General features: G+C 43.8%; 1 protein-coding gene across 2 annotated transcripts in view; it reads left to right on the top strand.

Moving 5' to 3' along the window:
* KHDRBS3 (KH RNA binding domain containing, signal transduction associated 3) overlaps positions 1-24,843 on the top strand; it is a gene marked incomplete at both ends in the record, with an annotated part of 181,516 nt that extends 156,673 nt beyond the window's left edge. For both annotated transcript variants that reach the window (XM_080695126.1, XM_080695125.1), the window contains 2 exons: positions 22,839-22,897; positions 24,752-24,843. In XM_080695126.1, coding sequence (XP_080551252.1) covers positions 22,839-22,897; positions 24,752-24,843 — 151 coding nt within the window. The remainder of the gene's footprint in view (positions 1-22,838; positions 22,898-24,751) is intronic.
* Between the last annotated feature and the right edge of the window lie 409 nt (positions 24,844-25,252).

Raw genomic sequence — 25,252 nt, 5'->3', positions numbered from 1 at the left:
AATAAAATGAATGCTCTTTAGGAAGTATACAGAGTTGTGCAGCCGGGATGGTCTTGTCCTGGAACATCCCATCTTTCCAGTCACCTCCCTCAAGCCTGTTTAAGGGACTCCCTTCTCCTCCCCCTGCCCAGGCCTCCACTCACCTCCTCTGTTCCTGTGGGCCTCCTGGACCTTCCCACCAGGCCTCTCCCACCACATGTGCTCTCTGCCTGCTCACTCAGCGTTGTGGTCCAGGCGCCCTCGCACGATGGCGTGCTCCAGGCCCCGGCTCCCGAGGGCTGAGTGGCGTCCCATTCCACAGGCGCACCACACTTGCATGTTACTTACTCCATGGTGGACACTAGGTTGTGCCTACTTCTTAGATATTACAGAATAATGCTGCTGAGAATGTTTAAGTGTTAGTCTTTGTGTGGACTTGTGTGTAGATAACCAGGACTGTGACTTGCTGGATCAAATGGTAAACTGATGTTTAGCTTTTGAAGAAACTGCCCGAAGTGGATATACTATTTTATACTCCCATTCACAATATGTGAAGATTATTAGGGATAATTTTAACAAAAATACGCAATTCCTCCGGGCTGACTACAGTTAGTGATTTTTTATGGAAATCAACGATGACCTAAATAAATAGAGATATGCTATTTTTTTAATAGAAGATGCAGTATTGGCGGGCGTGGTGGCGCACGCTTGTAATCCCTGCGCTTGGGAGGTGGAGACAAGAGGATCGCGTTGGTTCAAAGCCAGCCCCGCTGGCTTAAGAGACCCTGTTTCCAAATAAAAACATAAAATAGGTCTGGGAGTGTAGAAGGGCTTCCAGGAACCTCAGTACCACCAAAAAAAAAAAAAAAAGAAAGAAAAAGAAAGAAGATGGAGTACTGTTAAGATGTAAATTCATTCTGAGTTATCTGTAAAATTACTTTTTCCAATCAAAACTTTTGTAGCCCACTTTTTGTTGTTGTTTTTAGAAATGATAAACTGACTCTAAAATACTTGTAAATTTAAAAGATCTAGAATAGCCAAAGCAATACTGATATAGAAGAACAATTTTGAAATATCCAGCAACTTAGAAAAACAAAACAAACACAATAATCCAGACAGTACGGTACTTTCAGTGGATAGATAAAAAGTATATTGTTGAGTACTGGAAATGGATCCACACATAATTCCTTATTAATAGGGTGCCAGAGCAATTCAGTAGGAAAAGAGTTGTCTGTTTAATAAATAGATAAGGTAACAAATATATGTGTAGGTGAGAAAATTCTATGACAGCCCCCGTAGTCACTAACACGCCTCTCACCATTATAAATGTTAATTTGAGGTAGTTTATGACCTAAATATAAATTTGTAAAGTTCCTTTGTGAAAGCATATATTGTCCTTTTTATTTCTTCAAAGAGAGTACAGAAAACACAAGTTATAAAAAAAATTAGAAATTTGAGTTCATCAAAATTATAAAAATCTCTTTATCAAAAGATATTATTAAAAATTAAAAGGTAAGCCACAGACAAGAAGGAAATTTATATAGCTAGGCAGACAAGAAACATATATGAGATTATATATTCAAATTATATAAATAATTTCTTAAAAAATAAAATCATAATCAACCCAATTTTAAAAATAAGCAAAAGACTTGTACAGAATTTTTAAAAAATATTGAATTAACCAAAAAGAATATGCAGCGTGTGGTTCTTATTGATACCAAAGGAAACACAAATGCAAATTAAAACCTCAGTACACTTAAAACACTCTACACCCACTGGGATTGCCAGAATGAAAGTCAGTGCAAAGTTAAATGTTGACGAGGCTGAAGGGCAACTAGATTCTCTTGCATCACATAAAATGGCACAACTGTGGAAAGCTAAAGATGCCTTTTATGGCAGTACTAAGGATTAAACTCTGAACTACACCCCCAGTCCTATATTTTATTCTTTATTCTGAAATAGAGTCTCACTAAGTTGCAGAGGGCCTCACTAAGTAGCTGAGGCTGGCTGCGAACTTGCAATCCTCCTGCCTCAGCCCCCCAAGTACTGGGACTACAAGCATGCACCACCACGCCATGCTTGGAAGTGCTTTAAAAACATTAAACTCTCCTACTATAAGTCAGTAGTTTCACTCCTAACGAGTTCATCCAAGAGAAAAGAAAGTATCCAGAAGAAGCTTTAGGTCACAGTGTTCTGAGTGGCTTTTTTTTTTTTTTTAAACAGTCCAAAGCCAGAGAAAGCAGTGAATCTCCACCAGCTGAATTAGCTGTGCCCGCCTCCACACGGTGAAATGCTCCTCGGCACCAAAGGAGAATGTGGGAGCTGCAGCTGTGGACAAAACAAGGACAATTTGCCAACAGTAGTTTTCACAAAGCTTCAACTAATGAGTGATTCTTGTTTTGTAGGTAGAGCTGCTAATTAAGCAGGTCATTGGTGACCATAAAGCAGCGGGCTCACACAGCCTAGCCGACTGTGTCCCTGTGCAGGGCTGCATCCTGGAGAACCTGCAGAGGGAGAGCACAGGAAGACCAGTAGAAGCCGTTTTTGTGGCAGACCTAAAGACCATGCTCTAGAACATCACGTTTAATTATAAAGAGGGATGCTGTCCAGGCCCCATTAGAGCGAGCTGGTCCAAGCTAACGTCTCATTTCTGGAGAACCAGGAGCCTGCTTGCTGCTCGCCCTACCTCCACCCGACCTCTCTCCTGTCGTTTCTCCATCATACAGCCGGAGTGATATTTTCCCCCGTAATCGAATGCTCTCATAATAACACCAAGTGATTTCTCTGCATAACTGCAGTTCTGCGTCAAAATGCGTCTTTGATCAGTGTCTGCCAGCTTTAAGTATGTTCACTACCATAGCCCCTGGTGCCTCGCACCACGCTGACACACCAGAGTGCTCGGGAAACACGGTTGAGTGAGTGTGGGGAGGTGAGTTTTTATTCAGATCAGTAGTTCTAAAACAAAGTAGGCATCCTTGTCTCAATTTCCAGTAAGTTACATGTAATTCTATGGTAGCTTCTGTTAAATGATTTTAATTATCTTTACGTGAAGAGTGGGCCTGTATGATTTGATATGCAAGTTGACGCAAGTTAATGTGCCACCAGATTCCACAGAAATACCGGGAACATTTGCTTGCTCAAAATTGTCTTAACAGGAATGCTGATAATCCCATAAAAATATCTCCTGAGGCTTCCTTCCGGACTTAATTTTTCACACTGTAAATACTGCAGATCACAACCAGTGTTTTCTTAATAATAGATACAGCTTTGAAATCCAAATCGCAAATGCACATATTTGTCAAAAATCTCCCCCAAAAGACGCCTCAGTATAGCAGATGGAAGGATTAGCTGTGAAAACAAATTCCAGATTAACAAATGAGCCAATGAAATACTGTCAACTGGCATATGAAATATTTATAGACATTTTTGATACTATTGGAGGAGCCAGAGAATTCAGTGCCAGAAGATTACATGCCTTGGTACCCAACATGGGTGGATTTGGAGACGCTAAACTAATACATATAAATAGGTGCCGTGAACCCAACTTTGACCTTTCCTCCCCCAGAATGTTCCTGTGCCTTTTGAACTTGATTATATAATTCACTTTTCTGAAATGCACCCTGAGATCTTCCCCACCTATTTCTCCCTCAGGACCATCTTTCCACTCCCTCTCCCATCCTCGAGACCTCCTCGCGAGGCCAGTAGGCACCATGATTCTCCTTGTCACATCTTCTCCTTGCTTCCATCTGGGAAATTCTAACAGTTTTAATACTTTGTGTGAGGAATTCTCATTAAAATTACTTATGCCAGGTGTGGTGGCGCATTCTTGTAATCTCGGTCCTTTGGAGGCTTAGACAGGAGGATCACAGGCTTGAGGCCAGCCTCAGCAATGTAGCAAGGCCTTCCACAACTTAGGTCCTCTTAAAAATAAGGCTGGGTCTATAGCTCAAAGGTAGAATGCTCCTGGGCTCAATCCCCAGTACCATAAACACACACACACGCACACACACACACACACACACACACACACACACAATGATGAATAATGAAAATAAATGTAGTTGACAGATTTTTTTAAATTATCCTTTGCCAAAAATGTTAGTGATAACCAAAGGACCTATCTCCTTTTGTTTTATCTTCTTTAAGCAATGGTGGTTCTAATGATAGTGTTTCTGGGAAATTAATTCATAGTTGAAATTAATAGCTACCAAGGAAATACTGAATCTTGAACCAAAGCCTGTTCTAAACTGGGACCCCAATGTGATATGTGCCATGTGGCCTTGGGCAGCCACACAGTGACCCTTATGTTTACCTGGTAAAGTGGAATTGTGAACTGCGTAGTAATGTGTAATTGCAAGGAAACCATTAATAGTTGTTATTTTTACTAGGCTTCTGTCACTAAAGATAATGTCCTGACCCTTGGACAGTCTGAATGTTCACTGAATAAATGGCATGACATTGAGTCAAGCCCTCCAAGGAAAGCATTCTTCTTTAATATTATAAACGGCTGTCCTTGAATAAGGGTTTAATATACATATATAACACAAGATTTTACAACTCACCATCATCTTTGAAAAATGTATTTTAAAACAATTTTAGAAAACTGAACAACTTTGCCTAAACTTCCCCAGAGTACTGACGTGTGCACTCTGACTTCAGTTTGCCTCCGAAGCCTGTAGTGATTATTAATTCCATAGTGTCTTCTAAGATGATCACAGATGGAGAGACCTGGCTTGTTTTGTTTGCGGTACTGAGGTTGGAACCAAGGGGCATTCAACCTCTGAGCCACGCTCCCAGCCCTATTTCTTATTCTTTATTTTGAAACAGGGTCTCGCTGAGTTGCAAAAAGCCTCACTAAGTAGGTGAGGCTGCTCACAAACCGCGATCCTCCTGTCTCAGCCTCCCAAATCCTGGGATTACAAGTGTGCGCCACCACGCCCTGCGTGAGACCTGTTTTAAAATGAAGATCTGAGTGCATACAAGAAGTAGCCGAGGCACTGTACGAGCCTATCAGGGCTCCCTTTGCATGGTGACTCGGGTGGCTCGGGAGCGCACAGGTGTCGTGTGCACCCAGGAGATTCTTGCCAGCAAAACATTGTTGTCCCTTCACCCTGCTTTTTTCTTGGAATCTAGTAAAAGTTCATTGTTTATTTCATTTCAATTATGTAGAACCATCTGCACCCTTTTAATATATATTGGAGCAATATAATTATACCTCCTAGTGAGATTAAAAGTGACATGTTGAGATTTGCACCATCTCCTGGTGTGCCCCCCTCACACACCGTACATGCTCGCGAGATTGGTAGTGACCTATAGGAGAGGAACATTGTTTGCTCTGTTTCCTTGGGCCTCCTTTTTTTATTCTTTTTATTTTATTTTATTTTATTTTATTTGGTGGCACTGGGGTTCCTGGAAGCCCTTCTACTTCCGGGCTACACTCCCAGACCTATTTTATACTTTTTTATTTTTGGAAACAGGGTCTCTTAACCCAGCGTGGCTGGCTTCGAACCTGCGCCATCCTCCTGTCTCTGCCTCCCAAGCACGGAGATTACAAGTGTGCGCCACCACGCCCAGCTGGGCCACCTTTGTTTTAAAGGGTGGGGGTGGTACTGGGGATTGAACCCAGAAGTGGTTCTGCCTCTCCTTGGAGCTACACCCCAAGTCTTTCTTATTTTATTTTATTTTATGTTATTTTATTTTATTTTCAAACAGAGTCTCACTAAGTTACTGCATTGTTGCTGGTCTAGAACCTGCGATCCTTCTATATCATCTTCCAAAGGACTGGGTGACCGGCATGCACCACTGAGCCCAGCTCTCAAACCTCCTTTCCCACATCTCCTTTCCCTTCTCCCAGTCCCCTCCACTATTCTACTGCTCTCTCTTCTCTTAGAAAGGAGGACCAGGCAGGACAGCTATTTTCTCTTTCAATAAGAAAGCATGGTTAGTGGTCTCTGTCTCAGAAAAATGCATTGATATTGAACATCCTTATTTCATAATGCGGTACTATCGTTTATGACTGGGTTAAGCTCTGAACTGACCAGGAGTTCGTCAGATTAGATGCTTCTTTTTCTCTCATGAAAGGATGCAAGTAGCTCTAGGCTGGCGCCCCGCTCCCAGTAGGTACTCAGGACATAGGCCTGCCATCCCCTGCCCTCTGCCCTTCTCTTCCCTCCTCTGCCCTCCCCTGCCTTCCCTTGCCTATCACCCTCCTTAGCCCTGCTTCTGTGCTCAGGACCTCTCAGTCACAGTGGCTAGTACAAATTGAGCCACTATGTTGAGGCTCCAGTTGGAGGAAGGGGAAAGGTAGAAAGGGACCTTCCTGGATGGTTGGCCTTCTGTTAGAAAATGTCCTGGAAGTTCACTGCTTGAGTTCTGCTTCTAAACCTCATTGACTACCCTTTCTGTAAAAGTGGCTAAGAAACCAGTGCTTAGGGTCCATTCCACTGACACCCCTGCCCATCTGTTAAGGAATCTGAAGGTAAGAAAGGAAAGAGTGCATGTTATGTAAGCAACAAATGCCTGCCCGTTTCCCCCTTCATCGTAGAAATTTGCTTTTTCATCTTATTAAAATTTAATGTACATGTAGTAAAATACTCACACCTGTTTAAAACAGGCTTCAGCGACTGCTTACATAAGTATGCACCTGTGTCACCAAACGTCTCAAGAAGTCTGAGCACGTCAGAAAGTTCTCTGGCTTTTTCTTTTAGACTTCAGTTATGAGAAACCTTAATTCCAGCAATCGCCTTTGGTTTTCTGAATTACATACTGTTTACAAAGCACCCAGAGATGTCTCTTATTAGTCTGAGAATACAGTGATCAATAGTTAAATTAGATGGTAGTAAGAAAGAGGTGGGTGAAACCTAGAGTAAAGAGGCTGTTTCCTGACTCCACGCCGGTCCAGCCATTCACCTTTAGATGAGTCATTTCATGTCTCTGATGAGCTACTTCTTTTCACCAAGTCAGATCGAGTGTTACTCTGCTTATTGCGGTGGTGGTGGTTGATGTCATTGTTGTTGTTTTGTCTTTGTTTGGCTTTTCTTTCCCTTAGTTTTCAATTTAGACTTTCTCTTGGCTGAAAACTGTCTCTTGTCCCATAAATTAGTTTGGATGCCCCCCCTTCTGAGTTCCTATAAAGCTCTGGGCTTCTCAGTATCGTGGAACTCTGTTGGCTTACTTCCTTTTGGCTGATTTGCACAGAAAACTAAACATGTTTTATGACAAAGGCCAAATCGTGTTTGCTGCTGCAATCCCAAGGCCAGCGCGCAGTAGCTGCTCTATAAATAGCCATTGAACAAACATTGAATAAACAATGCCACACATCCCCACAAAGATCACCTCACAAAGGATAGTGTGAAAGCTGAAGGTTTAGGTCTTTTTTTGAATGTTCTTTCATTTGTGCGTTGTAATTATATAACCTACTGAAGTTCAAAGTCTTACAAACATGCATCCATGCCTTGGCATGTTTCTCCTCAGTCCCACCTCTCCCCTCCGCTCCCCTCTGTGAACCTAATAGCCAGACCCGTAACACCTTCATCCATGGGCAAAGCATAATTTGAACTGTTTCTTTCATAGATTCTTCCTTTTTCCCTTTCCACTACCCTCCCCATCCCTTTCCTCTATTCTACTGGTCATTCTCCTTAATTATCTAACATTCCTTTTGTCTCCTGTTTTCAACCAATGTTTATTAGTAGAGGCAATAGGTGTATTGCACCTATTTAAAGATGAAAAATAATGTGTGTAGTATACACAGCACAATGTATGACTAATAGTAATAGTAAACACTTGATAAATGATACTTGTTGTCATAATAGTGTATTGTTTGCAAGTCGTTGTGTCCCACATGGCTGTGAGCCGGAGGGAGCTCTCGCTGCAGAGGGTCCTCCTGTGTTGGTAGGCACTTGCAGGGCTCACGTGTCTTTATTGCTTCTCTGAGAAATCTTCCTTCCCCTGACACTCTTACACGAAAAGCAGCACTCTCAAGCTCTGTTGAGAAGAGAATAAAAGGAACACTGACTATCCCCTGGGAGGTTAGGTGTAAGAATTTTGTGGCAGACCTCTTTAAGCATGTTACTGGACGCATTGTTATCCAGGCATCCTCTCAGGAAATCTTTGAAAATAATCATTTTTGTTAGTTGATTAGGACAGGCTGAAGGCAGCAGGCGGGCCACATGACCTCTCAAAATTGATTTCTTCTTTTTGATTCAGTAAAGTACCAATAAGTTCCCACAATTTTCCCGTGGAGGTAAAATTTAGAAGCATTTTACAGTAGAGAGGGAAAGGTCAGCTATAAAAAGCCAACTCATGTCTCTTAATTCTCTGGCAAAACTGTTTGCATCTTAGATATTTTTGGTGGACAAAATGATGTTAATTCCATAACTAGGTTCTGCAGAACAAGTCTACAGATCTAACAGTAGAGTTAAGAACAGTAGCGGCCACATGCAGTGTGAAGTGGCTTTGTGCACGAGAGCTCTGTTAACAACCCCCCGGATATCACCACCTGCCACAGAAGACACGGCCAGGGATCCCTCGGTAAGCCGTAGCTGCAGGCCAGAGACTTCATGGGTTTATTTCTCTTTTGGTGTTTTAATGAGCACCTTTTATGTCTGAGACATTTCTGAAAGTTGGAATTCAAAATACTTAGCTGCCTGCCCAAGATTTCATTGTTTTTAAAGGGAAACCTGGGTTCAGAACGAATTGGACCTTAATCCAAGGTCCCGATTCACTGATTCTGCAGACTCTCCATAAGAGTAGTTGATTTCCTTCGTAAAATGCTCCCAGTAAATCATTGCTGATTCTCCAGCATCCATGTGAAGAAGGGGCTGGCATGGAGATGCAGCGACACCTGTCTGAGGTGCAGGGCCTGGGGACTGACTCAGGTGGGCCCCTTGGAGCCCGTTGGACCCCTGAACTGAAGTGGCGTCTGAGTCGGGGTGCTGGGAGAGTGGGGTTGGTCTCTTCCCATCGGGCTTCTGACTATTTTGCACGAGCATACTGACCCAGATGGCAGCTTTGAGGAAGGGGGCACCCTAGGAGAAGTAGCAACAAGGGCGAGGTCTGCCAGCTGAAGTTGTGTACAGTGAGCAGCTATTTGAGACTCAGAAGGACTCCTGGGCCGGAATAGCTAAGAGATGGTCTGTGTGGCGCGGTGGGAGCCATAAGATGAGTGTGTTGGGGGCAGAAGGGTGTGTCTGACTAGCACACTTGGGAAAGCCGTCAGCAGGAGGAACATGAGCAGAGAGAGCTAGCTGTGCTTCCCTGGGAGAGCCTTGGTGGGCTCCCGGGGGAGGGGAGGTGCCGAGAAACTCACTCCCTGGCTGGAGTTCCTGGTTGATTTGACACTGCTAAGTCTGGAAATGTACAACCTTATTCTCAGAGGAATTAAGAGCATGCTTCCAATTTACACGGATCTGCACTCTTGTCCTGGCTCCGACTCTCGCCACTTTGTGGCTTTGAGGATAGTTCTTAGCCTGTCAAACTCTGAGCTGTTTCTAGTTTGTAAAATAGGGATTCTAATATCTACAGCAAGGAGTCACAAAGCTTAACATATGTGAACATACGCATGCTTGCGTGTTAGGAGGCTCATTACACGTGTACACAGGCATGCTTGTGTGCGTGCATGCATACGTAGTTCCCCCTTACCCGTGGTTTCACGTTCTGCATGTTAGGTGCTGTAAGCTGTGCTCTGAAAATGCTAAACAAAAAATTGCAGAAATTAACGTTTGATAAATTTTAAATTGTGCGCTCTTCTTAGTAGTGTGATAAACTTTCATGCAGTTCAGTTTCTTCCTGCACAAAACACGAAGCACGCCTTTATTTAGTGTACCCACGTGCATACACTACCCGTATGTCACTTAGAAGCCGTCTGCTCTCAGCTCTGCTGTGGAAGTACCATCGTGCCTGGGTTCGCGTAATCCCTGTTTAACGAAATAATGGCCCCGGATTTCAGTAACAATTCCATGCATTCACATGTGCCACAGAGGGGACTGAAAACACTTCCTTTTAGTAAATAAGTGAAAAAAAACTCTCAACTTTTTGTGTGTGTGTGGTACTGGGAATGAAACCCAGGGACATTGTACCTCTGAGCTATACCCTCCCCTATTTTTTAGTCTTTTTATTTTATTTTATTTTATTTATTTATTTTGTATGGTACTGGGGTTCCTGGAAACCCTTCTACCTCCGGGCTTTATATTTTTTTTATTTGGAAACGGTCTCAAGCCAGCAAGGCTGGCTTCAAAGCTGCTTGATCCTCCTGTCTCTTCCTCCCAAGCATGTGCCACAACGCCCGGCTCTCATCTTTCATTTTAAAATTTATTTTTGTCCCTGATAAAATTAAAGAGGCATACATTTTTATTTGTAATTTTTAAAGGCTTTATTTTTGTAAAGTACTTTAAAATTCACAGCAGAATTTGGAGGAAAGTATAGAGAATTCCCTTATACCTCTTGCCCTGTTGTAAACTGGAATAATTCCTCCAATTGCATTAAGCCCTGCTTTCCACCTGTTCTCGTTACCACATCGTCTTCCAGAGCTTAAGAAGCATGACAGCATGATTTGGCGAGTTTGCCTTTGTCTTCCTCCACTGCCAGCCTTGTGATGAATGCCCTCCTAAGCACAGTGGTGCCTCATGGCCAGGCTAACAATATCGGTTCTGAAAGGTCTATAATTTAGAGAATCAGACCTTCAATTTTTATAAGTTGATAGGATTACTGAACCTTTCTCTTAGAGAGGGATTTCCTGGTTAAACTGTAAATTTGGTCTTGCCTTTTAAATTGAAAATTATTTAAATATTCCAGTTACAGTCATACCTTAAATATAGAGTGGGTCCAGTTTCAGACTATAGCAATAAAGCAAATATTGCAATAAAGCAAGTCACAGATTTTTTTGGTATCCCAATGAATATAAAAGTTATGTTTACACTATCCAGTAGTCTATTAAGTGTGCAGTAGCATTATGCCTACAATAAGGTGCATTCCTTAATTAAAAAATATTTTATTGCTAAAAAATGCTAATGACATGGGAGCTGTCAGTGAGTCGTAATCTTTTTGGTGGCGGATGCTGCGGCCCATTCAGGATGGTGATTGCTGAAGGCTCAGGTGGCTGTGGCAATTTCTTAAAGCAGAAGTGAAGTTCACATCCTTAAGAAGCAACCCCTCTCAGTAACAGCCCTAGCCTTAAAAAGTGGACCTCTTCAGTAGTAAAACTTGAAGACTCTAGTACGTGATATCGATAGCATTTTGCCCGCAGTAGAACATCTTCCTAACTCAAAGTCGGTCTTCTCAAACCCTGCTGCTGCTCTAAGTTTGTGTAGAATTCTAAGTTCTTGGTGACCGTTTCCTCCGTGTTCCCAGCACCTCTCACCAGGAGTAGATTCCTTCTCCAAAACCCATTTCCTCTGCTCATCCAAAAGAAGCAAGTCCTTGGCCATTAAAGTTTCATCATGAGAGCGCAGCCATTTCCTGCACATCTTCAGGCCCACTTTGTGGGGCCTTGATTGTACTTGCCTTGATTCTACCTCATTGGCATTTTTTCTTCTGCTGAAGTCTCAGATGCTCCTTTCAATCCCTATTAACGATGATATTTTTTTCTCCTCCTCGCAAGCATCCTTAATGGCACCGTCATCGATTATCTTAGCACGGTCTTCTGGATAACTCACTACAGCTCCTACATCAGCACTCAATGTTCACTGCTTCCTCGTGCACTACTGAGTTGTGGAGACGGCTTCCTTTCAGGCTCAGGAACCAGCCTCTGCTGGCATCAAATTTCTCTTCTTGAGCCTCCTCAATTCTCTTGGTCTTCATGGGGTTAGGAGAGTGAGGCCCATGTTCTGGACTTGGCTTTGGCTTGGAATGTTGTGGCCACTTTGCTCTTCTGTTTGTACCACTAAAATGTTCTCCATATCTTCATATCCATCTCTCCTTTGTTGCTGTTCACGTGTTCACTGCAGTCCCACCTTTAATTTCCTTTTCCTGCTGTTTTGCAAAAGAGGCCTCGCTTTGTGCCAATCTCAACGTTACCCTTGAGAAGCTTTGTCTTTTCTGCTTTTGACTTAAAATGAGAGACTCATGACTCTTCCTTCCAGGTGAACACTCGTAGGCCATTGTGGGGTTACTGTCAGTCCTAATTCCAATAGTGTCGGTTCTCATGGAATAAGGAGGCCTGAAGAGCTGTTTGGCGAAGCAGTCAGAACACACAGCATGTATAAGTTTGCCCTCTTCTGTGAGTGCAGCACCAAAGATCTAATCACGATCACCATGATAGATACAATAATTAATGAAAGTTGGAAATTTTCCAAATATCACAAGTGTAACACAGAAACATAAAGTGAATAGACACAGGAAAAATGGCGCCAGTAGACGCACTTCGTGCAATGTTGCCAAGAACCTTCAGTTAGTAAAGAAGAGCTATCTTTGAAGCACAATAAAGCAAACGGTAATAAAGTAAGATACACCTATATTGGCAAATGTGTGTGAATTCTAATTTCTAAGGAGAATTACTTATTTCAAACCCAAGTTTATGTAGAAACATAAACTTGCTTCTATTCCTGGCACTAAACAATTAGTGAACAGAAGTGGTTGCCATGCCGAAGCTGTTTTTTATGATTTGAGGAAATCTGTGTTTTTGTTGCTTATATGGAATCCTAGTTTTTCTCTTTTTCACCTGTTTGCTCCAGAAGACTGTGACTCTAACTCAAGAGGGCCCAGCTATTGCTTGAGCAGGTGGCAGACTTTGGCGTTGTCCACATGGTGCAGGTTCTGCAGGGATGCAGGAGGCTGGAGTTAAGGGTTATGAGGCTTACACCCAGAAGTCAGAGGAAAGCCTAGGAAGCTAGATACTTTGTAACAGGGTGGGAATCACTTGGGTCAAGCCACGAGGGACAGTTTGTGAAGCTGTGAGAGTGAAGCAAGGCTGCAGTGGAGAACTGTGGGAAATAAGAGTTGCTAGGAATGTGTAACACCTGCCAGGGAAGGCTGCAGGCTGCAGGCAGTAGAGCAGGCTCAGAGCAGCCACACCAGCGGCAGCTGGGGAGGCTGTGAGAATGGGCTCCTGACGCCCTTTGGAGATCGCATCTCACCACCAAGTGCCAGTGCTGGATGTGGGGCTTCAGTTTAATGTTTGCCCTTCTGGGTTTCAGTCTTGTTTTGATTCCAATCTTGTCGCTATACTCCTATTCCTTCCTTTGGAAATAAGTGCTTATTCTGTGCTATTTGTTAGAAGAATGTAAGGTTCTTTTTTTTTTTTTTTAAACCAGGGCTCACAGCTGAAAGTCTGCCTTAAGTCTCAAAGGAGACTTTGGACATTTGATCAATTTTGGAGCTATTAAGACTGAGGACTCTTGGAGATAGACTGACTATACTTTGTTCTGCAAGATGGACATGAGCTCTGGGGGCCATGGATAGAATATCATGGCTTGGAAATAAAATTTCCCTCAAAGAAGCTTATATGTATGTTGAGCCAGGCGTGGTAGGATTACAAGCACACTTGTAATCCCAGCATTCAGGAGGCTGAAACAGGAGAATCGTGGTTCGCGGACAGCCTCAGCTACTTAGTGAGCCCTTTGCAACTCAGTGAAACCCTGTTTCAAAATAAAGAATAAAAAATAGGTCTGAAGGTATAGCTCGGAGGTAGAATGGCCCTAGGTTCCATCTTCAGTACCAAAAGGGGGAAAAAAAAACTTATATGTTAAGCAATGCAGCCAAGTTCAGAGGTGGAGGATGGCTGGAGCAGGTAGATCCATCCCTCTGCTCCTCCTCACTTTTTGTTCTGAGTTAAGGGCACTTTTCCTATTCTGTCACGCCCCAAAACCCCGCAGCAGAGCTGTTCTTGCTGTGAGCCAGCTGATCATGGACCAACCTCTGAAGTTGGGGCCAGTAAAATAAGCCTTTCTTCATCTGAGTTCTGCTAGGTATTTTGGTCACAGCAATGAAAAAGCTAAGGAAAACAACTGCAGTTTTTCTTCAGGTGGCAGGCTCACTTCATTCGTTTTTGAGAAAACATCTGCCAACAGCCCCGTAGTTTGCTGCCATTCATTCTTTCAAGTTAAAGTGATGATTTGTGAAAACAGCAGCTAGCTCCCACAGATACAGAGTTTCCCAGTTGCTCATCCTCAGGGCCAAGGCTGCCACACTTCGGTCTGTCCAGAGTCACTACAAGAGGCCTCTTCTTGTATTTCTACAGAACTATGCACAGATGTGCTCAGTTGTTGAGAGGTAATAGAATTATGAATGATACGTTGCACCTGCCATGATTTTTGGTAATGTGCCAATGATTGTACCCACCACATTTGGTGCAAATATCAGCATAATGAAAAAAGGCAACCTCTAGTATTATTGTGAAAATATCTTATCACGAGGAACCCCAAAGCCACATGCCACTTACTGAAAACCACTGTTCTAGACGATTTCAAAGATGTAACCATATTAATGGTCAAAGAGGGAGATAATTAGTGATAAACTCAGTAGCAAGCATGTATAGGGTAAGTTGTCTAAGAGAGTGTAAACCCTGTACAGCTTTTCCATCAAGTGAATTGTCCTCATATTCTGAGCTCCTGGAAGGCAGAGATGTCAGACTCTGCTGCCTGCCTCCCACATGGGGAAGCACCACTTGGACCTCACACACCAGGACTGGCCCCTCAGAGCCCCCATTCTCAGGTGACAAGGGACAGAAGGTTACCATGCGTGTACTTAGTCTGAGCATCTTTAGTAAACACAGAAGACAGCAGGGGAGGGAAGGTCACATCTCCTCTCCCAGGTCGGGTGGCAGTGGCCCTAGGGTGGGAGCACGTCCATTGGGAGCTGGTGAAAGCTATCAGTCAAAGGCCAGAAGGGAGGGGTGAACTCTTCTTTCATCCAACTGGTACAACCTGATTTCATAACTCATACAATAGCCTCCTGGGGAAATATTATTAAATGTTAGGAAAGATCTATTAAATAAGTAAGGCTCTTATTGAAAGCAGATTGGAAATTTTTTGACCATTTACCCTGAAGGAATTTCAAATCTTCAGTTAACTATGATAATGAGAAAAAAAAGCATAGTCTTCAATTTTTATTTTAGATATTACTTTTCATTTATTCAGCTTTATCTACAGAAATTCTTAATGGTTAGTCTGAGGATCTGAGGTTCCTAAGAAGAATGGAAATGCTAGACAGGCCTCAGGTAGGCGAGTTATTTGGCTGTGCCTGTCCAGTCCTTCGGGTTTCCCCAGTAACAGGTCACACAGTAAGCACTCTTAGCTAAAATCTTCACTTTCCCAGAATGGGCCCAGCTATGAGTTTCCTTCACGAAACAGGTCAAAATAATTAGGAAAAAGTGCTCTTTTGAATTACATTCAAATAGTAAAGAACTTAGTTGACTTCTGAAGGGGATTCACTAACCTCCACCCCACCCCACCCCTGGTTGTCCCTGCCATGTGGTCACAAAGCACCATTACCATAGACTGTCCATGAGATGTGGACAGAGCTCCCAGTCCCAGTGTTCACAGCAGTCCGCCATTTATGTTTTTAGAATGCCTGATATGTGCTTAATACAAGCACTGTAGACACCAAATAGTAATTAGATGTGGTTGCCATTGTATGCCTTTTTTTTTAACATATAATATAACATGTTTACTCCAGACAGAGGTTTTTGAGAATTCAAAGATTAAAGAAAGGCAATGTAAACTTTAAAAAGCCTTTAAAAACAAGGATTGAGCCAGTCACAGTGGTTCAGCCTATAATCCTGGTCCTTGGGAGATCAAGACAGGAAGATTTCTGGTTCAAGGTCAGCCTCAGCAACTTAGAGAGACCCTTATTCAAAAAAAAATTTTAAAGTAAAATAGGGCTGGGGAGTCGCTCGATAGAATGTATCTGGGTTCAACTCCCAGTACTGAAGGAAAGAAAACGAGCACATGAATAGAATTGATTGGAGAGAACGGACTTGGAACACCTGTCTGTCTGCGCTGCCCATTACAGGAGAAGAGGTGACCCCGGGGTGGGTCTGAAGGACTCGCCAATGAGAGAGACCGGGAAGCACAACTCAGGACCAGCGAGGTCCTTGCTTAGAGTTTTCACACAAGGCCGCCAGAGACATGGAGGTTCATTTGAGGGAGAATGCAGGCCACCTCCAGAGTGAGAGGTGTGCCTCTGGGGTCTCATGACTCTTCCCTTGTAGGAGAGTTTTGTGAGGGGTGGGTCTGAGGAGGCATGCGAGGTGGGTGCCACACTGGTAATCGCAAGGTGATTTACTGGCTTGGTCGTCTTCAGGTCCCGGTGGGGCCTTCAGTGTCTTTATTTGAGATATTCAAGGGTGGCCAGCAATATACCCAAGGAAGTTATTCTTCAGTTTATACCGTTTACGTTGCTCTTCCGTGCGACCTCTGTCTTCTACCAGCAGGTAGCTCTTCCTAGGGTGGAGAACCAAGGCTCAAGGCATTTTGTAAGGAATTTCCAGTATGGTGTCCAGCATCCAGCCTCTTTTCTGGGTCTCTTGTGTGGTCCCCATTGTCTAGTCAATAGATGCCTCTTTGAAAACGGTCAACAATTCTCAGGGTCGTTTTTAAAGACTTGTAAATTCCTCAGAAACCTGGACCAGCGGGCCTGGCTGGGGAGTGGAGAGTGCTGGGGAATGTTACCACAGGCTTCCGTATTGAAGTTACATTTCCTTTGTTCTTCCTGAATGTTTTCTTTCTACCTGTTCCTTTCACTCCTTCTATCCTACCTCACACCCACCCCTCCTTTTCACTTCTGTCCTCTAATGTCCTTTTGCCATTTCTCAGCTGCTCTCGGCACATGGTTTTCCACCAGTCCGGCTACTGTATGAAACAGGTATTTACTGAGTAACTACTGTGCCCGAGCCAGAGTTCTAAGGGAGCTGAGGTACGTGAGTGAATAAAGCAGACACAGCCCCTCCCTTGCAGATCCTGCATTCGCATTCGGTGGAGGTGACTAGAGAATAAGGGGGGTAACTGTGTGTATATGGTGCATCCAAGCTGGCAACTCCCTGGAGCAGGGTGTACAGAGCAGCGTCGTTGGGGTCAGATCAAAGTTGTCATCCAAGTGGGCCTTGCTGAAACAGAACCACATAAGCAGAGTTAGGGGAGGTAAGTTAGCCATGCAGGTATTTGTAGGCATAGTCTCCTCTGGGTGAAGGAAATAGCCAGCAACAAGAATGATTCCACACATTTCTCCTAAACAAACAAGGAAAATAATTTGCTACCAAATGAAATATAGGAAGACTTCGGTGGAACAGATTTAGGGCTATGATCGTCATTCAGTAGACTCTGGGCCTTCTTACATTTGCTGCGTCTGGTAGACTTCAAAGTTAGAGGTGTGAAGGAAGCAGTTAATATGTGAATGCAAACCTTAGGCGAAATGTCTGGACAGAAGCTATAAATGTGTGCAGTTTTACTGTTTAAATTTTACTTAAAGCCAAGAGAACAGATAAGATCACCAGGGAAATTGTTTTATAAGAAGAAAGAGGATTAAGGTCTGAACTCTGAAACACTCTAACCTTAAGAGGTATAAAAGAAGAAGTGAAATTGGCATGTTGACTGTTGACTGATACAAAGTCCACGATGAATAAAGAAATGCAAGCAGTAGACTCTCCTGGAAGCCAAGTACTGAGAGAATATCAAGTAAATGTTGTGATCACCTGTATCATACAACCGCCAATAACCTGAGAACCAAGATTTGGCCATCAAATTTAGCAGCAGCTTAGAGTTTCTTGGTTGTCTTGACAGGCTGAGAAGTTTAAGAGGAGTCCAGAAAAAGGCCTATGATTGAAAGGATAGTGTAATACTAGAAACTAAAAGAGAAAACTCATAGAAAGTGACATAAGAAAATGAAATGAATACTCGTCTTTCCTCTAGGCCCAGAATTAGAGATAAATTAAGTTTCCACTGAGCAAGATTTCAAAGAGACTGAGGATATATAGGGGCTTGGCAGCAATGGATTGCAGAGTCGGGTAAAGGATTGGGACCTCCGAGGGATGTGGAGAACTCTGGGCAGGCTGGCAGTGGAGTAGATGTGATCTAGAACTTCCCGAGCTGACACAAATACAAGCAAAGGGGCCTCATGAGATGGTTTCCAGTGGCCTCAGAGTTGACATGGAGGAGCGGCATGGAGCTCGAGGGGTAGAGGGTGAGTAACTTCACCCACTCAAGGGAAGAGAGCACTTCATCCTAGTTGGAGTTTGGCTCAGTTTGTGGGTCACAGGGGCGTACTATCCTCCACTGCTGGAGGCTGTGTCTTGACCCAGGTTGATGGAATCAAGAGTCCCAGAAAAGCCAGGAATTATGCTGAACACTCAGATTTTCTCTGACCCTTCATCTAGTGCTGGAATGGGTAAAGAGGGAGGCTTGGGAGGTGTGGTCTTAGCACTAGAGGGGAAGCCCATTCTTGACCTGTTGAGGGAGAGAGATGCTGGCTTGATCCCTTTTGATAGAGTTGAGGAGTGCTCAGCAGCATGTGTTTTCTTGCCTCTTATTAATAAGTTGTATCCGCGAACGAAAGGATGCTAGTGTATTTCCCCTTTGCCATATCTCAGGTTCTTAGTTTATCCTTGGGAAATAGGACACGTCTCTGGTTAATAGACATTTGAGGTGCAGGAAATGAAATGCTGCGAAAGCAATTCAGATGGAACTGACAGGTGGGAGCGGGGGCTCAGCTGCTCTCTGCTTCTCGGCTGGATGACAGTCTTGCAGTAAATAATCAGAAACTGGGGGAAATGATAGCAAATGTCAGTTTCAAGTTTTCAGTTGTCAAAACTGGGATTGTCTTATCACCAAACATTGCGGGACCAAATTATTACTACCTTTTATCATCCTGTTCATTGGAAAACATTCTTCCTTCCTCTACCTATTTTTTAATATACTGAACTATGTTAAAGCACTTCACAGATAAATTTCCAGGCTACTGATGCTCATTACTACTCATTTCTCTTAATAACAAGGCTTAGTTTGGTCCAAAAGCCCTTGCCAGACTCTGTATTGGTCTCAATACCTAGCATTTATAGTTTTTAAGTCAATTTAAGTCAAACATTCAGGAGCTGTCTTAGTAAGGGAAGTTCTCTTCATTCTTTGAAGAGGTTACTCTATTTGTGCCAGTGATAAAATCTGCAAGAACATCTTAGTTTTATTTTTCTAAGGAGCCATTTATGATGTCATTTTTGACCTTTAGAAAGAAGACCAAGGTTCATTTAATTTAGTATTGAGCTTCTCCAAAGCATTCGCTAGTTTATTTTCAACGAAATGAGAAGGTATTTGGCTGTTTGGGGGCCAGATGCTGCAGACGAGCCCTTGAGAAGGCTAGAGCTGCCTGGGTGAAGCCGCATCTCCTCAGCCCCGGCCTGGACACCAAGCGCGAGACCCAGTGAGCCGACCCCCTCTCCCCAGGCAGCGCTGCGGGCCAAGGGCCAAGTTTAGACACAGATGTCATGACTAATATTTGACACTGACATTGTATCAAAAGGTTTAGTTGGTTCTGATTTCTGTTCTCAGGAGAAGAAATAAATATTTTACTCTTAAAGTGCCCACAGATTTAAAGCTACAGTATGTTAAATAAGAAAGCTGTTTCTATGGTGGTTCATCTGTGTTGGGTTATCTTTTCTAATGTGCAAATGTATTCGTTCTTTTGTCAGCTCGTCCCTCTTCTTTCTTCTCGCTGTAAATGTTTATTATACCTTGAGGAAAAATTAGGACTAGAGAAGGGGAGGAGAGGAATTTGAGGCCAGAGAAAACTAACGCAGGTCCGGATGCTGTAACATGCAGCACTGAGCTTCCCGTGGACCCTGACTTGTGTTTTTGAGCAGGAGAAGGGACCATGTGACCCCTAGGGAGCCAACAAGAGGCTTCTGAAAAGTCAGAGGACAGCAGGAACCTCCCGTAAGCCGTGGAGAGCAGAGCCTGCCTCCAGCCTGTGTCCAGCGCGTGACAGCGGCAGCTTACTGAGCTGTGGGCGTAAGCTCCCCACTCACAGGGTGGTGACCCGGAGCCTCGGTGCCCAGTCTGTACAAGCAGATTATTTTAAATGAAGTAAGATGAGACCCGTGGGCAGCTGTCAGTGTGGCAACGTGGAGCCACACAGCTCATTCCTCACATATGCTCCTTTCCTCTATAACGTGTGTGTGTGTGTGTGTGTGTGTGTGTGTGTGTGTGTGTGTGTGTTGTGTGGCGTGTGTATGCCACTGGGGATGGAACCCAGGGGCATTTTACCTCCAAGCTGCATCCCCCATTCCTATTTTTTATTCTTTATTTTGAAACAGGGTCTCACTGAGTTGCAAAGGCCTCACTAAGGAGCAGCTGAGGCTCTCCATAAATCACAACCCTCTTGTCTCAGCCTTCCAAATGCTGGGGTTACAAGCATGAACCACCATGTCCGGCTCCTCTATAACTTCTGTAGAAGCATGACCTCAATTTGAAGACCGTTTTTAAAAACCCTGTAGCTACATGTACCTATGAAGGAAAACTGCACATTGCCATTTAGTACCGCATCGGCTGGCGTGGTGACTGCCCTCTGTCCGGCGATATTGAAAGGAGCCGGCGGAACTCAACGGCGCATTCCTGCGAGCTTATGTTTGCAAGAGAAATAGCACCTCGCCAGTATGTTAGGCTGCACTTAATTAACTTGCAAGGATGTGATTAATCCAGGAAAACAAGGTATGCCCTATATTCTGCACATGGAGGACACATGTTCTACTGAGACATATTCTGACCTGTGCATTCTATTAAGGCATATTAGCTCTGTCTGACAGAACCACTTGCAGGTGATGATTTCCCAGCCTGCTTCCTGCCTCTGCTTTCTGTGTCCTGTTCCTCCTGCCTGGCAGGCCCTGTCTCCATGGCCTCCGCTCCGCCTCTGTTCCTCTAGCTTCTCCGAAAGCTGCTCCAGCACTGTGTTCTCTAGGTAACCATTCTGGACACGCTGGCATCAGGGGGAGCTCCCCTTTCTCCATGCCTGTCCCTCCAGGCCACCAGGGTGAGAACTGAAAGTGCGCTGTGTTGGGACCTGACCACAATGGGCTGGGGCGAGGGGCACTCTGTGGAGCAGCATTGAGGCCGAAATCTGTGGGGGAGGGCAGATCAGGGAGAAGGGAGGAGAAGAGGAGGAGAGAGGGGAGGGGAGAGGAGAGAAGAGGGGAAGGGGAGGAGAGAGGAGAAAAGGAAAGGAGAGCAGAGGAGAGGAGAGGGCCTCTGGTAGAAGGGATAGAAGATGTAAGGACTCGCCCCCGCAGGCTTGACAGAGGAGCATCACTCAGTTGCTGATATTCTCACAGGAATCGCCATTCTCTGCTGTAGTCCTTAGAACTGACAATTAAAGTTGGGTGTGGTGGCGCACACTTTTTTTGTGTATGTATATATGTATGTATTTATGTTTGTGGTATTTGGGATTGAACCCAGGAGCATTCTACTTCTTTTTTTTTATTGGTGCATTATATTCATACGTTATATTGGGGTAAAAAACTTTTGTGGACATGATGGCGCACACTTGTAATCAATCCCAGCATTTAGGAGGCTGAGACAGGAGGATCACGGTTCACGGCCAGCCTCAGCTACTTAGTAAGGCCCTTCACAACTCAGACCCTGTTTGAAAATAAAGAATAAAAAAAAATAGGGCTGGATGTGTAGCTCGGAGGCAGAATGCTGGGTTCCATCCCCAGTACTGCAACAACAACAAAAAAGAACTGACAGTCGCGGGTGTCATCTACACAAGAAAGGAATCATGGGGGTTGTACCTGCCCCATTGATGGGCTCGGCTGTCCTGTTCTCCGGGACATCCTGAGCTGGCTTCATAGCCCTCTGCTGAGTAGTAGTGTCCCTGTCTGTGAAGGGGCAGTGGTGTCCTTGCTGGGGATGCGTGGCTGCAGTGCTTCCCGTAGCTCGGCAGCACCTGGAGAAGGACTTAACACAGGCCATGTTTTCACAGCCCAGGCTACGACACGGCTGAGCTGGGTCACTTTCCATTTTGATTAGAAGCTTATTTGATTTTTGAAGTAGAAATAACAGGGAGAATTGTTTTCCTACAAAATGGAATAGAGTAGAAGAAAAGCCAAAGAGTGTAAGTAGAAACCCTTCCTAGACACTCATCTAGCTTTTCCACAAATCTAGTCCTGTAAAAATGTACACAGTTCAAATAAGTTATATGTATTCAGTCTGTTTTGCACTGTCTGTCTGCAAAATGGCAGAGCTAACAGGCTCCTGCCCGCTTGTTATCTCAAGGATATAGATTAGAACGTAGATTTGCCTGTGCTTTGGAAAGATTCTCAGCCTCGTGACTAGCTCCGGGTCCTTCGCCGGCTCTCCTGCTCCACGTGGTCCTTGGCGCCCAGGTATCTGGCGCACCACTCTGACCATGATGCAGCTATGCCCTCGATCTGGGCCCTCGTTTCTGGTGTCTCATAAAGTGAGGTAGTGAGACGCCCAGGCCCTCGGGGAGGCGCACAGGGTCAGCGTCTGCTGGGTCCAGAAGCGGTGCTCACCATTGTCTGTTCCTAGGGTGAAGGGCGCAGTCCAGCCTCTTGCGGGTGGCGCTAGAGTCATGCACACAGGGAATGTGCTTCTCGGCAAACCTCGCCCTTTTGGGACAGGTCCTGTCTTTGTGGTCTCTCATACACTCTGAGCACATACTGTATGTTGATTATCCAGATGTTGTGGTTAAGACGGCACACATACCTTTTACGTATTAAAATTGGAGAATAAGAGAAGGCCTTTGATAATCCTGAGGTCTAAGGCTTCTGTCCTAGAAATGGCATCTAAGAAGAAACCTATTTCATTGTTTTAGCCCTGTTCTTTATGAGTTACCAGTTTATTTAGGGTTTGGATGACTTAAGTGGATATGCTATAAACTCCCAGCCAAATCATTTTGTGCTGTGTTTTCTCTTGTTCATGCAGTGGTGCTGACTACTACGACTATGGCCATGGACTCAGCGAGGAGACGTACGATTCCTATGGTGAGTGAGTGGCCAGGGCAGCCATGGAGAGGGAGGGCGAGTGGCCGTCCCAAGACCCTGCCATTCAGATCAGTATTTGTTTTGTTTTGGTGATGAAACAGCAAACCCCTCCCAGTTGATTTCTCTGTGCATATCTAGCTATTTCCAGAGACTCCTTTAGTATGTCCATGCAGTACTTAAAAAGAACTAAAGATTTATAGGAAATGACACGAAATCCGATTCTGAACGTAGATTTTCTACTTAGCTTGATAGCCACGTGCTCACCTCCTCACTCAGAGTTGGCTAACTGCAAACGCTTGATCGTATGGGTCTTTTTGAAGTGTCTTTACTTCTTGACAGTAAAGGAAAATGAAGCAATTTAACCACAGCTCTAAAGTGATCCTCACACCCTTATCTTTATATTTTAATTCATCTCTCCGTCCCAAGTCCTGTGAAGAAATTACACCAGGAGCTTTTCCCCAAAAGGTTATAAAAGCACCGAGCCAGCAGGAGAGACAAGGTCTGTCAGGCCTGTAGAAAACAGCTCACCTCCTCTCAATCAGTGGGAGCTGGTAGAGATCCCGGGGAATCCATATCCCAAGTTTCAATACGCAGAAGGATGATAGGTTTAATTAAAAGAATTGGCAGCGGCCACCAAACCGTAGTAAGAAGTTCCTTTGCCGCAGGGCAAAGAGATCAGAGAACGTGAAGCTTCAATCAGCTCCAGAGTTCTGAGAATGTCTGGTACCCAGGCAAGTGAGTCAGGACTGTGGTTAATGGATGTTATGACATTTCTCTGAACATAACTGAAAAGCCATTTTTGGGCATCTCTTTTGAAGTGCATTTTGTTGTGTCACCTACCCCGAGCCGTGGTGACCGCACCTTGTTTTTTTTTTTTCTTTTTTCCCCTTCCTTTCTTTCTTTTTATTCCCGTTATTCGTAACAAACACTTAAGAGAAATACATTGGCTTGCTGACTGCTGTCGACTTAAATTGATGCAAGTTAGCTTGAGGGAATGACGTTGATTGCATGTTCCTATCAAAAGAGAGGTCATTTTAAGCATTTTTCTTTCACAGCTTTTTAAATTGGTCTCTGTGGACGCATGGCTTTTAAATTGCTGTGTGTTGCAGCAGGGAAGTTAACTGTTTGATGTCAAAGACCTGTAGATAATTCCCTGAAAGTCCGAAGGCCGAACAGGTGTTTGATTTCAGGAAATAGAGACGAGAGGCTGTTCTCTGTTATACCGGTATGTCCAGTCTGGACTTCGTATTGTAACGAGTGCACTTTGACATTGTGTCACCATGCTTATTTCCTATCCAGAAAGCGTCATAGAGGTGTCAGTTACCACCCAGGCTGCTGTCTGTGGAAGGATCTATGAAGAGAGGCCAGCACCTCCTTCTCATCCTTTCTGTTCCCATTTGTTCTCTCCTGTTTCCTCCTGTGGTCTTCACAGATTATCTTTGTTCTTTTTTTCTTGTGTTCACTCTTAGGAGAAATTTAAGGGATCTTTCCTCTTCTCTCTCCCACTCATAAATGTCTTAATGTTTGGCAAAAGGCAGTTCGATTTCTTCCATGAGTCTGGGTGCTATAGTTGAGTGAATAGCAGAAGAAAAGTTTTTGAAAAGTCGATCACCATTTCACGTACAAAATTGTATTTCTTCCAGTGCTCATAATTTTGCTAGAGAGATAATCATTTTCCATTGTGTTTGCAATTATTTTAAAGTAAATTCTCTTGTGTTTCTCTTGCCAGCACATCAGGGATATGTATCTTCAATATGATACCTACCATTGGTTTAGGACAAAATCAGATTCTGACAAATGCAGCCAGTGGGATCAGGGCTGTGAACTAATTGTGATTCATCTTACTGATTTTAGGACAAGAGGAGTGGACTAACTCAAGACACAAGGCGCCTTCAGCAAGGGCAGCGAAGGGCATCTACAGAGACCAGCCATATGGCAGATACTGATTGTACTGTCTGATGTTGTGAAATAGCCAATCTCCAACCGTCCTGTATACTGTTCAAAGTAATTTTTTTCTATGAACAATCCCTTTTTAAATAAATAAAATGCTTAAAATATGAATGGATGGAACTTTAAACTACTTTGTTGAAACATCAGCCTGGTCAGGAAAAAAAAGACATGTAAAATTTTGTTATTTCCAGTCTGTATATGAAAAAATAGGTCATCAAAAGGAAAAAAAATAACTTTGATTAACTAGTGTTAAAAAATAGGTTTACTAAATATGTTAATCCATTCTATTAACATAAGCCTCACCTTTCATTTTAAAGGTTTCCATAGAATTTAGTTATTTTATCTTTCAGCCATATACTAGTTTTTTTTTTTTTCTCTTGCCAACATGCGTAAAAAGGGAAGCCA

The sequence above is a fragment of the Muscardinus avellanarius genome (assembly GCF_963383645.1).
Source record: "Muscardinus avellanarius genome assembly, chromosome: 4".
Classification (NCBI taxonomy): domain Eukaryota; kingdom Metazoa; phylum Chordata; class Mammalia; order Rodentia; family Gliridae; genus Muscardinus; species Muscardinus avellanarius.
Note: the sequence above shows the minus strand (reverse complement) of the source record. Positions and strands in the feature narration are given on the sequence as shown.